The following is a 15332-nucleotide window of genomic DNA, read 5'->3' as shown; positions in this document are numbered from 1 at the left end:
ATAATCGAGCTTAAAGGGGTATAGAGTAGGATTCTATGTATAAGAGCAAATGCGGTAATGGAATCATTCAGATGTTTCAGAATGAGCAGGTGAATGATTTCAGAGTTTCAAATTAGATTGATATCAGCATGTTCTAAAACTCACTGGATCCGAACTCGTATTTCGGTCATTTGGACCCCACCACAATAGGATCTTAAATCAGTACTCCTTTTTATAATAAAGCCAGTGCTGGGTACATTTTTTTGTAGCTAAACAAGATATTATAAGGATTTTTGCACAAGAATAATATGAAATAACATGGGTTCAAAAGGTATTGGTTGGGGCTTTGAACGGTATTTCGCATTATTGATGGGTTTTAAAATTCAATATTGATTTCAAACATACGGAAATCGAGAAAACGACATTCTGAAAACGAAAATTTTTTACTGTAATTGTCAATGTGGGACGTTCTGCCACAGCCACTGGTGTTTCTCTTCCACAGCTTCGTGCCCGAAATCCGCATTAATGCATAATTATGGGTTCTGAAACGAAAACAACTACGGTTTTCACTAATAAATTCATGCGCCTTTGATACAGTACTTCGGAATAATTTCATTTTGCCTATTTTTCTCAGGTTTTCGTTTGTATTCGGTTATTTACTTCCAATTTTCATGAATAATCGGCTGAATTGTCTTATAAAGTAGAAAAACATCCGAAAATGGGTCAAATAAATTAAATCAGAGGTACTGTATTAAAGGCACATGTCTTTATTTGTCGAAACCATAGCTGTTTCCGCTTCTGTGCCGACAATTCGCCTTTGAATACATTTTCGGCCACAAGATTAATCGGAACCGAACAAGAATATTGCCTCAATTATTAGTTCCGGCTTTGTTTTTTGAAATTTCTTATAGTCTGTTCTCCCAGTTTTAACAGGCGCTTGCTGTTAGAAATTACTGATTTCTTACAGTTCTTGGACAATTATCAGTATCCCAAATTCCATCTTCAAAACTAAATTTGAGTTCGCGCTATTTGACTCGTTGTGAATTTACGCTAAACTGCGCGCGTGCCCGTTATTTCGGAGCGTCGTTGTCAACTTTTTCAACCGATTTCGGTCTTTTTTTAGACGAATTTTTGCCAAAAATGGCAACAGAAGAGAAAAAACACGAAAAAAGTAAGTATCATATGTTCATATTTACGCAAACTAAACATTTGTATTTTCAGACACATGGAGTTCACACCAATGACTCCAGAGACCACGTTTCAGTATGCCGACCTCAATATCAAACATATTAATCCTGAAAAGTAATTTTTGATGCTAAATCGGGGTTTTTAAAAGTAAAACCTACGTTTTTCAGCACACTTGCAATGGTGAAACGGGCGATTCGAATGGGTTATGACACTGTGGCCATCAACGTTGATTTGGGAGATATTGCGGATTATTATACCGAGGTTTGAACGAATTGCGAAATTTTTTAACGGAAAAAAAACAAAAATTTTACAGCTTGACATGCTGTGGACACCTGGAAATAAGTCGAGTGCAGATGGTGAACCTCCGAAAAAGAAAAAGAAGAAAAATCAACGGAAAGACGAGATGGCTGATGGAATTGCTGGAATTTTAGTGAGCTTTTCGGAGATGTTGAGTTTTTAAATTTTTTGAATTTTTTTGCAGAAGAAAAAGCTGATTCCACCTCCCCATTTTGTCGATGTCTCTCATTTGGACCTTTCGGATCTTGAAAAGCGTGGAAAAGTGTTTCGCCAATTCAGTCGAATCACTTTCACAGCCAACGAGCAAGTCGTCATCAACAAAGTCTTCATTCATCCCACTGTTCTTGTAATTTTCAACAATTTATATATTTTTTGAAGTTTTCATCGATTTTCAGTCCTACGACATTGTCGCCGTGCGTCCAGGAGACCCATCTGTAATCGACACGCTATCTCGGAAAACTGAGCTTTTTGATATCATCACTATCGATCATTTAGAAGAGAATAGGGTTTTTTATTATAGAATGTACGTTTAAATATGGGTTTTTGCAGGGAAAATGGTTGTCTGGTTCAAAAGTGATGGATCGAATTCGAAACGATGGAGTGTTCTACGAGATTGCGTATGCGGAGAGTTTGATGCCGGCGACACGGAAAAATGTGAGTTTGAAAAAAATCGGAGCTGTAGAAGAAAAGCGGCGGTAGCGGTGGCTGAAGGTCCCACAACGACAACTACCGTAACTTAAAAAATATAATTTTCAGAGCTTTGTTTTCTCGATTTTTACTGATTCTTATCAATTTTTCGCTGTAAAAAATTTTGCTGACTTTTTTTTTGGGAAAAATAACAGTGAAACAGTGGAAAACGATAAAATAAATTCTGAAAACAAACATTTTTAGGTTACGTTAGTTGTCGTTGCGGTATCTTTGGCCCCGGCTACCGCCATTTCTCGTCCACAGCACCAATTTTTTGTACTATCATAATAGACACAATTTCTCTAGTGCCTTTGTGAAAACGGTCCTGCATACATAACTTTCTCGATATTGTGTCGAGCCCATGCTAAATTTGCGTTATTTGATTTTTTTTGAAAACATATTTAAAGAAAGCTGGATTGTCCGATTGAGAAAATGTCGAAATTTCATTTAAAATCCGTTGAAAATTCGCCAGAAATTCAAAATTTTCAACCTATGATCGGTAATTCTCAAATCATTTTTTTCCCATTTTCAGCTTATTTTGCTCCCAAATAAACTTCTAATTTCAGGCTCTATTCAACGGTCGTGTCCTGATCCGTTCCCTAAAATCGAAAAACGTCATCATCTGCTCGGGCGCCGAAACAATGCTTGATCTCCGTTCGCCAGTTGACGTCATGAATATGTCGCTCCTGTGGGGTGTTGCCAACAACGAGGCACGTAAAATGATTTCCGGATTCCCGAAGAACCTTCTGCTCCAGGCAGAGTGTCGTGGCACTGGAAACGGAGACGTTTGTTCGATGAAATTGAGTGAAGCGGAGAAAATGGCAGGAAATAATGAGGAAGAAGAGAAGGAAGACGTTGGAAATGACGAAGGAGAGGAGGAAAAGAAGGAAACAGTGAAGGCACCGCCAATTGATGTCAGAATGAATGTTTCACAATATAAAGCACTCCTTCAGGCAACGAAGAATGCTAATGATATGGTAACGAACGGAAATAAGGCTTCCATTCCGACCGGTCGAAAATCGGCGAACGCCGACCGACCGCCGACATCTCAATATACAAAAATTGTACATTTCGAACTTTCAGATGAAGAAAATCAAGGCATCCAAAGCAGCGACTGCTTCATCATCATCATCCTGACCAATACCTTATGAACTGATTTTTCGTTGTTTTTTTTTTCTTTTTTTCTTGTTGATTTTTTCATCATGAATACTCACTTTTTGTTATTTTTCGATTTTCGGTTTTATTCTTTTTTCAAACATTCGGAAATTCCATTCACAATAAAAAAGAAAAATATATAAGTCTGAGAGAGTTGCATACAGAAAAAAAAATAAATATGTGCATCATGTTTCGGTGTCAGTTAGAGGTCTAAACATTAGACGGCCAACTGATCCATCGTCTGTTGGAGCATTTTGTCGATGAAGGCGTCGACGGTCTTCACGGAGCCATCGACGTCGTTTCCATTGAGAATCGGGATTTCTGGATTTGCGGGTGCGTCGGACATTAGTTTTATCGTTCCTGAAGTTGTTTTAATTAGTTGGAAAGTTTTGATTTTTGGGTTATTCGCAAAACTCGATAATTTTCGAAAATTAACACATTTTTCTCAGATTTTCAGAAGTAGTTGGCCTAGAAAACTCACACTCGGCCACCAGATACAACTTCGCTTTTTCGATGCGGTTTTCTCATAGTCAGCGAAGGACCTTTTTTTTTAAATTTTATCTTTATTTTTATAAGAATCTACATGATTTTCTGCACAAAACAAAAAAATAAAAAATGCCACCGTTCACCACCTATAAAAACTCACCAAAAGAAACTCGTCTTCCTCGATTATGTGGTGCTGCGAGTCCTCCAGGAGTCGGCGGCTCCGAGACCAACGACGGCGACACTGAATCATTGACAGAGTCCGGACGAGAGAATTTCGGTGACGGAGGATTCATTGATAGAAGACGTTGAAGTGATGGATATGTTCCATCTGGGAAGATATGAGCAATATCGACATGATAAATGTTGTCTCCGACTCGGAATCCGACTTTTTCGTATTTCAGAGCTGTCGCACAGAATACGGTGGCGTCAAAGACTCGAGCCTCGATTTCAGAAGATTTGAAAAAGATTGAGCCGAATGGAACGAATGAGATCTGGAAGGGGGTTTATTTTCAGACCAATAGAACAAAAGAAAATCATTTTCAAGATTTCCGTTTATTGTAAAGCTTCTAATTGGAGGGCATTTGAATCGTCAATTTTGAGTTCAATTATCTCGGTCCCTTTAAAAGATATAAAAAATCTCTCAATTTGTATAATGTTTGTCATAATATCACTAACATTTTGAGAGTTTACAAGTTTTTGATATCAACTACGAATTGAGAAATTTAAGATCGAAATGCAATTACCCTCAAGCATATAAGGGGTCCCAACACGGTCAGTTTTGAGCTTAATTATGTCGGTTCTTACAAAAAATATCGAGAATGTGTTAACTGATGAAATGTTTTTCATAATAACAAAAATATTTTATCAGTTAACAACGCTTATGTATCTCTGACCGGAATCGATAATTTGGCTCAACAAGTGAGAATACTCGAATAGAGCATTCACAATACTTGTTTTGCTGTTTCAAAAGGTTCACAATTAGAGGGTTTCAGAATATCACTAATTCAAGGATTGAACAGAATATTAAAAACATGAATGCTTACCGAGTACTGTAGATGTGGATGCTCGGAGAGCACTTGAATAGCTTGTTTCAGGGAAACTGCGAGATATGGCCAAATGAATCGCATTGGTCGGGCTGCTTCGTCACCTGGAAAATAGAAATGATTTTTTGAATTTTTCAATCTTTCCATAATTTTATCTGGCTCGGATAATAATTTTAGAAAAATTCAAGTTTTCTGTCATTTCAAAGAATTCATAGAATTCATAGAAGATTTCAAAGAATTCATCTATAATAAACGGACATAATAATCTAGGAAAATCCCCCACAAACCTTCCAACTCATCGACACAAATCCTAGCAGCAAATTCAATTTGTGTATCACTGAATCGTTGAACATGCAATCGAACAGGTTCACTTGTCAATAAAATGCCTCCCGTCCACTCGTAGCTAATCTCGAAGTGCGTTTTTAACAATCGACACATCTCACGAAACGCCGAATCGTCTGGTCCAGAAAGTGGGAAGTTCAACTGAGCAATGAACTGAATTTCGCCTTCTAAAGGGTCGGCGGTCCAGTGGAGAACTGGTGGTTTGCTCGTCAATTGTTCTTCATCGTCTGAGATGGCACAGGTTGTCACTTTGGCGAGACTGTTGATTTGGTTCTGGAAATCACGTTTAGTGACGGTTAATAAATTTGGACCATTTTCTGGTATTTTCATGGAATGTATTCTAGCACACTTTCTCAGTGTTTTTTGTTTCATACAATAAAACACTGGAAGTTTTGGAGGGTGTTAAACAGACCTAGATTGAAAACGTTGCCTTTACAGAATTTCATGAGGAATTCGAATGATTCTGTGAATGCAAAATTTTCAGTCTAGGTCTGTTTTACCCCTCTAAAATAAAAAAAAAAAAGTGATCGGAAAATTGACATCCGATCTCCAGACTTCTGAAAATGGTCGAAATAGCCGAAAATCGATTGAAAAATACGTTTTTGTATATCTTATTGATCGATAATGTATATTTTTGCATAGAGCCCACCTTCAAATTGTCATTGAGTGTGAGAAGACTGTAATTGATTGCTGGAATAGTCCTCCACTCGTTCAATTGCTCCAGTCTGTCATTTTTCCAGTCGTTGTCTGGGAGTTTGCTAAAACAAAAATTTTACTGTTTTGACTTGTCATTATGAAACGTTTAACTCAAATTTTAGAATATTAGAAAATTGGATTGTCATCCATTACCGTAAACTTTCTAGTCGAACGCCATTCACTTTCCGCTAAATTATCACAATTCCTGTAAGAGATATCAAAAGGTGATTAACTGATAAAGTATTTTTGAATTTTTAATAAAAAATTTGTCAGTTGACCATTTTTTGATATGAAATTGAGATAATCGAGCTCAAAGTTCAGGTATCGTGTGGCACAATTTCATTGAATTTTTCCGGTTTCAATCGTTTAATGACTGGAGAAAATAGTGAATTTGGTAATCGTCTGATGTATTTCATAAAAAATCTTGTGTTTTATTCCAAATACTGGACAAAATATACCGTAAACACAAGAATAGGATTCCAAACCGTCTATTTTGAGCTCGTATATCTCATTTTCTGAGAAAGACATCAAAAAGTGGACAGCTAACGAAATGTTTATCATACTTTCAAAAATATTTTATCAGTTAACCCTTTTTGATACCTTTCACAGGAACTAAGATGAATTGGTTTAACGTTGAAATCCAGGCCATCCTTGTGTTTGAGTGTTAACACCAATGTACAGTAAATACTTTAAATTCTCGAATTCAAAATTGACTAATTAAATGTAATGGTTATCTTTATCTGCATATTCATATTCCTGCACTATCCAGGATATTCTAACTCACTTGACACGATCAATAGCCACCTGGTTGAGGTCGTGAGCCCGACGATACTCTGTCTTCACAAGATCATCGAAAAACTTCTCATCGTTCTCACTCCATTCCTGTTTTACAATGTACAAAGAGATATTCTTTTCGACGTTCGCCAAGAAATATCTGACAGCAAAACGAAGATTGGCATCACGAAGATCCTCGACTCCGATCACAAGATTTCCTGGGAATCATTTTTCGTTTCACGTTTACAAGTTTACTGAATTGAATTATTTTGCTGTTTCATGATGTCCTTATGAAGTAATATCTTTTTCAACGTTGTTTTTTCTGTGGGCAGTTATTCTATTTCTTTATCCTTACCTGTGAACGGTGGTGGTCTGTACTCCTCGAAAACTCTTTCAGGACTCAACTGAAGAATACCAGCCAACGAATCCCGAAGGATCGAGTTGTGAGCAATCGCGAACATTTCTTTTTGTTCACCGTTTTCAAGTTTAGATTCTTTATGGGGATCTGAAATTAAACAGAAGTATTGTTCGAATATGTTGTGAAGTTTTCAAACTGAAGAAAAGAAACAGGTGAAAAATGGAGAAAAAATAAAATTTACTGGGGATAATTTTGGGAACGGAAAGTAATTAAAAAGAGTAAGAGAGCCGGAAATCAAACAGGAAACGATGGGAAAACAATACATTTTACTACACTTTTCCAGTTTCAAAGATCTGAAATCTAGGGGAGAATGGTGAATTTGGTAATCGAAAGAAGAGTCATTACCGTAAGCAATCTAATCGAATGTCCCTGAAAGCCCGACAACTTTGAGCTTATGTATCTCATTGCCGTTTGAAGATATCAAAAGTGGTCAACTAAGAAAATGTTGCTAGTTTTATAATGAACAATTTGTCAGGTAACCACTTTTTGATATCTTTCACAGGAACCGAGATAAATATGCACAAAGTTGAATGTTAGGAGAGTCCTTCTATTAGATTATTAACGGTATATCACATTTTGACTTTTTAGTGGAAGATGTCAATTTTGAAGTCCTAAAAAAGAAGTCCAGAAATTTTTAGAGTATACTAAACGAAATTAGAGCTTCAATTTTTCAATTGACAACTTTTCTGCACAAATCCAACAAAGTGAGATAACCAGTTTGAAAGTGGCACAACTCTTATTTTACTTTGGGTAACAAACAACTATCTCATCAGAATGAAATTTCGATAAAAATTCATCAATAAAAAGCTGAAGTTCTAACTTTTAAAAGTATAATTTGAGCTTTTCAGAGCAATGGAAACTATTTGGAATACTTTTGTACCTTTTAAAAACATACAATCTTCCACTGAAAAAAACCTAAAAATGATATTTTTGCCAGGTTCACTACATTTTTAGAAAATCTTCTTTGCAGTTTCAAATCCGAGTTTTCATGGGTGGTTATTTTTTAATTGTAAAACGATTAATGCTTGACTGAAAATATTTTAAAGAAATATTCAAAACGATGGTTTCAGTAGGTAACTTTGACTGGGGCTATGGATTTTCTGACAAGGAAGTCCGAAAATCCTTCAAATCCTCAATAAAGGTACTAAAACTAAAAAAAAGAGTAGTGAGTAATAGAAGCCTTCTTCAACTGAAAAAGAGCAGGAAAAGTTTGAGTAAGAAACACACATAGCCCTGGATAAATTCAGGCTGTTTTGTGTCTCGAAAAGAGGAAAAACTGGGCGGAGAGTAAAAGAAAAAAAGTAGGGAGAGAAAAAAGAGGAGGAGACAACTCCTCGTATCAACAACACAAAACGCGGAAATTAATAGACGACAGGGAGGCAACTGAAAAAGGAAAAAAACTACTTGTTGAAAAAAAACTACACAAGAAAAAGGAATAAGGGAAGGAATAGTTGAAAAAGAGTGAGAGGATGAGAGAATGGCAGAAAAGTTGGCAAATTGGGAAGTTGTTGACATCTGAAAACGACGAGATTCAGTGGAGACAAGATACGTATACAAGTGTTCGGAAAAAAGAAGAAGAATTTTACAAATTCTATAATGTATCTTCGGATGATTGAGTTTTTCCGGAGTGGTCAGTCGCTGAAGTGGTAATGGAATCAGAGAGATTTGTTGTGGATGTCCAGCAAGTTTTTGGAGGACATGGAAAGTTTTGGATTTTACGTTTTCAAGAAAAAGTTGAAAATCTGTAATACTTTCAGGAGAAGTTCAAATAGTATACCGTAAAATCTGTATTAGAAGGGCCCCTGAAATTGAAGGGCCCCTCTAATTGAAGTGAAGTTTTCGATTTGAAAAACTATAGAAGTTCTAGCAATCAAAATGTTATCAAGAACTCTCAATTTTATTTAGAACATCTCACTGAATTCAAAAAAATTAATTTCGTTTGATGAAACGGTGGATTCAAGGACGAGGCCTTGTGAATCAACACGAACGGCGAAAAAATTTTCAGGTGCCAGTTTTTTGAAAACTCGGCAAAATTGGTGTTTTTGCTTTTTTTTTAAATGCAGAAATTGTGATAGATTTGCAGTAGAAAAACGAAATTTTCACTGAAAAAATGATGCCCCACAAAAAAGACCCACAAAAAATACAAGTGACCGCTCTAATTGAAGGGCCCCTCTAATTGAAGTGCCCCCCTAGGGACCCCACGAAAAATAGAAGGGCCAGCCTTCTAATACAAGTTTTACGGTATTTTAAAACTCAAATTGTGCAACCTCAGAGGTTCAGAATAACGGAATGCCGGAACCTCGAAGCCTCATATTCTCATTGTCAGCATCTTAGATTCCCAGAATTACTTTATATTTCAGAACTTTCACTTCTGCTTCAAATAAAAATCAGACTATCGAAAACAAATGATTTCGAAAGCACTGTTTTTTAAGAAAAGTTCTAAAACCGAACTTTTTTCTCACTTTCCGTGTTGATTAAAATAATCAGCATCTTCTAGTTCCCAGAAATCTTTATGAGCTTTCTGAAACTGCAATTTTTTGGAACCAGATAAAACGATTAAAACTCTGAGAATGGAAAAAACTCAGATTACAGAATCTCGGAATCTCGGAATCTCAGACCGTCAAGAATCTCGGAATCTCAGACTGAGAATCTCAAATTTTTAAAATTTCTAAATCTCAGAATCTAAGAATATTGAATTCTCAGAATTTCAGATGTTCAGAAATCTCAAAACCTCAGAATCTCAAAATATCGAAAAATTGAAACCTCGAAATATGAAAACATCAGAATTTCAGAACCTCAACTCTTCATATTATCAGACATTCGGATTTTCAGAATCACTTTGAATTTCTTTGTTTCCCACTTTTTCCTTTGGATCTTTCCTAAATTCACAATTTTTTTTTGACAAGTTTGAACTTTGTCATACATCTCATCTAGAGAGAGAAACATCTGCTTCTATTATGCTTGTCTGAGAAAAAAGGTTAGAGAGTATTTTTTTGCAGTCTGAATACGGTAGCGACATCAAAGCGGAGAGCCTAAATAGCACATATTAAGTGGAGACGCAGACACTTTTTCTCTGCGTCTCAACCTTTTTTTTTCTCAGACAAGCATAATAGTTTTCAGAAAACTACAAATATTCTGAAACTGCAATTGTTTGGAACCACGTTGAACATATTGAAAAAATGAAAATCGAAAAAAGTCAAAAGTAAAGAACTTCAGGATCTCAGAATTTCAGAACCTCAAAGCTTCATATCCTCCGAACATCTGATTTTCAGAATCGCTCCGAGTTTTCAGAATTTTTCCTTATTCGACAAACATAAGTGACCGAAAGTTTACGATGTTGGCAATCTTGAACTTTGTTATATGCGAAAAAGTATAGAACATGAAACTGAAAAATAATCAGCTGCTTCTAGTTTCTAGAATCCTTATCATCTTAAAGCTTTATATTCTCAGAACCTCTCGGATTTTCTCATTTCAGAATCCGTTCTTCATACTAAAAACAAATGTATCAGAAAACTAATTAGTTCTCAGAAAATTACAATTCTCAAGTTCTAAAGATCTCGAATATTTTTTCTACTTTTTCAAGTTTCGATTTTTCCCAACCTAACAATTATGGCAGAATTGGAAATTTGAACTTCGTCATATGCGAAAAAGTAGACGATGTGATTGGAGAAAATCAGTTGTTCCCACTTTTCAGAAAATGTCATAAAGATTCAGAAACTGCTTTTTTCTGGAACCAGATGAAACGAATTAAAACAGTGAGTCTCAAAATTTTAAAGCCTTGAAACCTCTGAATTTAAGAACGATTTGGCCAGAAGCGGAAATTTGAACTTTTTCATACACAAAAATGTGCCCACTAATAATAATCAGCTGCTTCTAGGTTCCAGCATCCTAACAAACTTTCTGAAACTGCAAAAAAAAATTCAGAAACCAGCTACAACGAATAAATTTCTCCAGGAGTATAATTGAATTCTAGAATGTGTCCTATGAGCAAAGAAAAGAAGGAAATGTGAGCAAAGAGACATTGAATAGAAATACAAATTGTTATTATGATGAAAGAGGAAATGAGATGACGAAAATCTCACAAGAGAAGATTCATTATTGGAGGGAAAATAATTGGGATTTTTCTGAAGGGCATTTTTTTATAGAGAAGGTTTTTCAAATTTAGACATGTGAATCCTTCTTTTTTCATTTAAAAATTTCCGAGAATAGATTTTTGATTATTGGTTTTCCGATCGCTATAATTATATCCAAATATAACAGTAAATATATGAGAAAAATATGAATAAGTGCCTCAACTAGTTGAAGAATAAAGAAGAAAAAGAAAAGTAGTGAGATGAGAAGAAGAAACAGCTAATTTATAATTTATGAAGTAAAGATTGAGACACGATTTGGACTTTTTTTTCTACTGTGTCCCAGTCCCAGATTTTCTTTCAAAGAAAATCTCTGAGAAGAAGAAGACGTTGAAAAATGTTTAAGATGGCGTCGAGACGAAACGAAATGATGAATAAATGAATTTTCATGAGATGGGTCCTTCTCTTTTTTTTTTGCAGACGTAGGAAATTGAGAAGACGTGTTTTGGATTGGATTTCGGTGCACTTTTTAGTGCGTTTTTGGTTCTTTTGATCTTTAGTTGGATGGAGATTTTTTGGGGTTTACCTAGTTTACTTCAGCGTACTATCGCGATAGTTTTTGAAGAAATGATGAGGGGAGTCTGAAGCAGGGAAAATTTGATACATGTACTAATGAATTTCGCGAAGTTAGTTACCGTAAAATCTGTATTGATATTGCATGCAAGTCTATTGTTCAAGTCACCTCAAGGGGTGCAACTCTATTAGAGGGGCAATTCAAATAGAGGCTGCAATTCTATTTTTCAAACTACGAAAATTTTGAAAAAAAAAGTTTTATTATGAAAATCAACAAAAAAGTAACAAATTGAACACAACAAAAGGAAAATATTCAAAAAATTGAGGCGTCACTGTCATAGTTATTGTCTTCTTCCTCGGCATGGTTCATTTCTCCATCGTCTTCCTCAATTTCAATATCTCCCAAAATCTCCTGAATTTCTTCCATTCTCGTTCTGCTCGTCTTGTCTTCAATAACTGTACGCCTTCTGGAATTTCTCCATCTTTCTTGAAACAATGAATTGCCTCATCATCTTCGCCATTTCTTCCATTTTTTAATCCGCATCCTTTGAATGATCTTACAATGTATTCCTTCGGGATATTTTCCCACGCCAATTGAATCCATTTCAAATAAACTTCCATACTGGGAGCACGCATATTTCCCGCCGGGGTGAACGATTTCGTTCCATGAACCATCCAATCTTCGTACTCTTTTCTGATGAAAGATTTAAACATTGCGTTCCAATATACATCTGGAGCCTGAAAAATCGGGTCACGCAAAGTTTCAATAAAATCTACTCACTTGTAAGAATTTTGTGCATCCTCCAGGAATCACCGCAGTGTCTAGTCTCAGTTGTTTCAATACTTTTTTATTGTCTGTACTGATGTGGTAAGAGTCCCATACTAACAATCTTTTTCCGAACATTGAGTGACCGAGAACTTTTTCAAGAAAAGTTTTTGTGATTTCATCGTTGAAAAATGTTCTGTCACACCAAACCAACTGCAAAGTTTTTCTAAATGTTTCCTCAATACTTTGCACTGGTCTTTTTCTTGGAAGAAGTACAAAAGGTTTGCACTTAAAACCGTCTGATCGAGCGCACAGCATTACTGTAACATGCAATTTCTCGTGTCCCGTGGTTTTCACTGAAACCTGAAATTGAAACGTTTAACTTGTTATTTTTGAGTGTGCTGACTTGTTTAGATCCTCGATCCGCTACAGTCAAACTATTCGAACAATCCAGATAAACCGCCGTCTCATCACATGCGAAAATTTTGTCATAATTATTCATGGTAATTAATCGTTCCACATAAAGGAGAAAGTCAATAATTTTCTCCACATAAAACTCTGGCGGTTTTTGACAGACTGTTGTAGCACGTCTACTCGAAAATCCATGCCGCTTCAAAAAAGAAACCAGCCATCCATTCGAGAACTGCAACATTTAATGTTTAATCTCAAGTAGGTAATCTGTTTTCAAACCTTCATATCACTATTTGAAATAGACTTGGCGCGATTCTGGATTCCAATACGAGTAATACGAAGCTTTTTTTCTCTTTGCTCTCGGACCCATTCCGCAAGTTTAGTATCAAAATCTTTATCATTCACTTTACGCCCTGCGCCATCAAGCCGTTTTTTCTTTTTTCCATTTTCAGCGATTGTTGCTATTATTTTTTCTTTCTGAGCTCTCCATTGTTGCACATTTTGTCTTGAAACTCCAAATTTCTTAGCTGCTTCCGTGTTATTTTTTGATTCTGCCCATTTCACCACCGTAAGCTTGTAATCCAAGGGGTGGGCTCCACGCTTTCTCTTTCTAGAGTTTCCACCAACTTTTTCAACGTCTTCCACGTCTTCCACGTTTTCCACGTCTTCCACGTTTTCCACGTCTTCCACGTCTTCCACGTTTTCCACGTCTTCCACGTCTTCTACGTTTTCCACGTCTTCGAGGACTTCTTCAGAACTCATTGCTCGTGTTGCTCGCTTCAATAAATGGAAAATATTGTTAAAAAAACAAAGAAAAATAAAAATAAATCAGAAATTAAGTAGGTAGTTTAAAAAAAAAGAAATTCGAAAAACAACTGTGCAATTGTTCGTCACGGTGTCACAGACTAAAAATTGCACAGTACTCCCGGCGGAGCCGCAATTCTGCTGGAGATGCAATTGTATTACGGGGGCAATTCAATTAAAGGCTGCAAGTCTATTTTTCAAGTGCCCTCAAGGGGTGCAAGTCTATTAGAGGGGCAATTCAAATAGAGGCGCAATATCAATACAGATTTTACGGTAATACCATTTTTTAGAACATTTCCAGCAATCTCAATTAGCATGGTCCTTCAAAAAGATCAGTCAGAAATGTCGCTTTCAGCATATATCACGCTTTTTTTAGAATTCTGAAACATACTGAAACTGAACTTTGAAGCGATAAAAATGCTAGAATGCTCAATTTTTACAAAACCGGTTATACCTAATAGAGTTGCTTCCTGACCGTCAAGATTCGGTCGATTTTTTTCAATTTCTGTAGGAACTATCCAAAAGCAATCAACTGATAAAATATTTATCTTAATTTCCAAAATACTTTGCCAGTTGACCGTTTCTTTATACCTTGACACTGAAACCGAGAAAAATGCTGAAAGTTGACGGTAAGGATGCAACTCTATTAGAGATCTCACGTTATACTAACAGGCAATGCGAAACCGTTGGATTATCGAGAGACTAAAATGAATAGGAAACAATTGCACTCTTAAAATAGAGAAATCATACAAAGCTACTGTAACATGAATTTCTCAGGTGCGAATTATGAGAGGCCAATTGTGTAAAAAATAACTTCATTTTTTTCATCCAATGCACGAAACAGTAAAAGATATTTCTCAACTTCTAAACTTCCAACTCCGCTATAACCCTAATAAATTCGCCTCCCCAATTTGTCCGAAAAGTTCTTATCTGTCATATATCTGCATATTTCCTTCCTCTTTTACTCACAGTCATGACGTGAGTAATGGCTTCTTCTTCTCTTCAGATATCCATCCGGGAGCGGGTTGTCTGCATAACTTATGTCGTTATTTTTGATGGCCGACTCCCTCTCTTTTACTCGTTTGAGTGGCATTTTCTTCACTCAAAAACGACCGAAACGAGAGACCTCATTTCCAGGAAAACAAAACGATCGAAAAGTGAGAAAGAGCAAAAGTACCTGACGTGTTGGGATGGATGGATGGGAAAGGGTTTTTTTTTGGAAAACTAGAGAAGAGGAAGGGAGAAGATAGAGAAGGATCTAGAAACTTCAGAAATTTATTTTTGATTCTCAATGGTTTTTGAGAAGTAATCGTCATGGAAATGAGAGAGTACTATTAATTATCAAACTGGAACTTTCAGAAACAGAAAATTCGTTTAGTAGAAGAGTATTGTTAAAAAAACTCTTGGGTAGAGTAGAGATATACAATTGTTGTACCGTAAATTACGATTATTAATTCTGCAAACACTCTCACGTCAAAATGCAGATGATAACTTCGACATTTGCTCCTGTTTCCGGTCGTTTAAAGTTGCAAGATGATAATGAGGCTTTATTAATACAAGTTTTATGGTTCGACTCCGCTCTGACAAAACAAACGAAGACACAAGAGTCATCATAATTTAATAGAATTCAATTTATGAGTAAT

The 15332-nt window shown here is 36.0% G+C and overlaps 2 protein-coding genes across 2 annotated transcripts; one reads left to right on the top strand and one right to left on the bottom strand.

Annotated features, from left to right (window-relative positions):
* Positions 1 to 1204: 1204 nt before the first annotated feature.
* CBG19874 lies at positions 1205 to 3288 on the top strand (the record flags this gene model as incomplete). The annotated part of the gene is made up of 8 exons (XM_002633790.2): positions 1205 to 1281; positions 1335 to 1428; positions 1481 to 1597; positions 1649 to 1810; positions 1860 to 1970; positions 2014 to 2118; positions 2718 to 3128; positions 3235 to 3288. The coding sequence occupies 8 exons, from the start codon at positions 1205 to 1207 to the stop codon at positions 3286 to 3288; spliced, it is 1131 nt and encodes a 376-aa protein (XP_002633836.2).
* Positions 3289 to 3523: 235 nt separating this feature from the next.
* On the bottom strand, positions 3524 to 7108 carry CBG19875 (the record flags this gene model as incomplete). The annotated part of the gene is made up of 7 exons (XM_002633791.1): positions 3524 to 3666; positions 3953 to 4283; positions 4836 to 4939; positions 5123 to 5450; positions 5827 to 5935; positions 6658 to 6865; positions 7003 to 7108. 7 exons carry the CDS (start codon positions 7106 to 7108, stop codon positions 3524 to 3526), a joined length of 1329 nt encoding a protein of 442 aa, XP_002633837.1.
* Positions 7109 to 15332: the final 8224 nt, after the last annotated feature.

This window comes from Caenorhabditis briggsae (assembly GCF_000004555.2).
Source record: "Caenorhabditis briggsae complete genome, chrIV, whole genome shotgun sequence".
In the NCBI taxonomy this organism is placed as follows: domain Eukaryota; kingdom Metazoa; phylum Nematoda; class Chromadorea; order Rhabditida; family Rhabditidae; genus Caenorhabditis; species Caenorhabditis briggsae.
The sequence above is the reverse complement of the archived record's forward strand: the minus strand, read 5'-3'. Positions and strand labels throughout refer to the sequence as shown.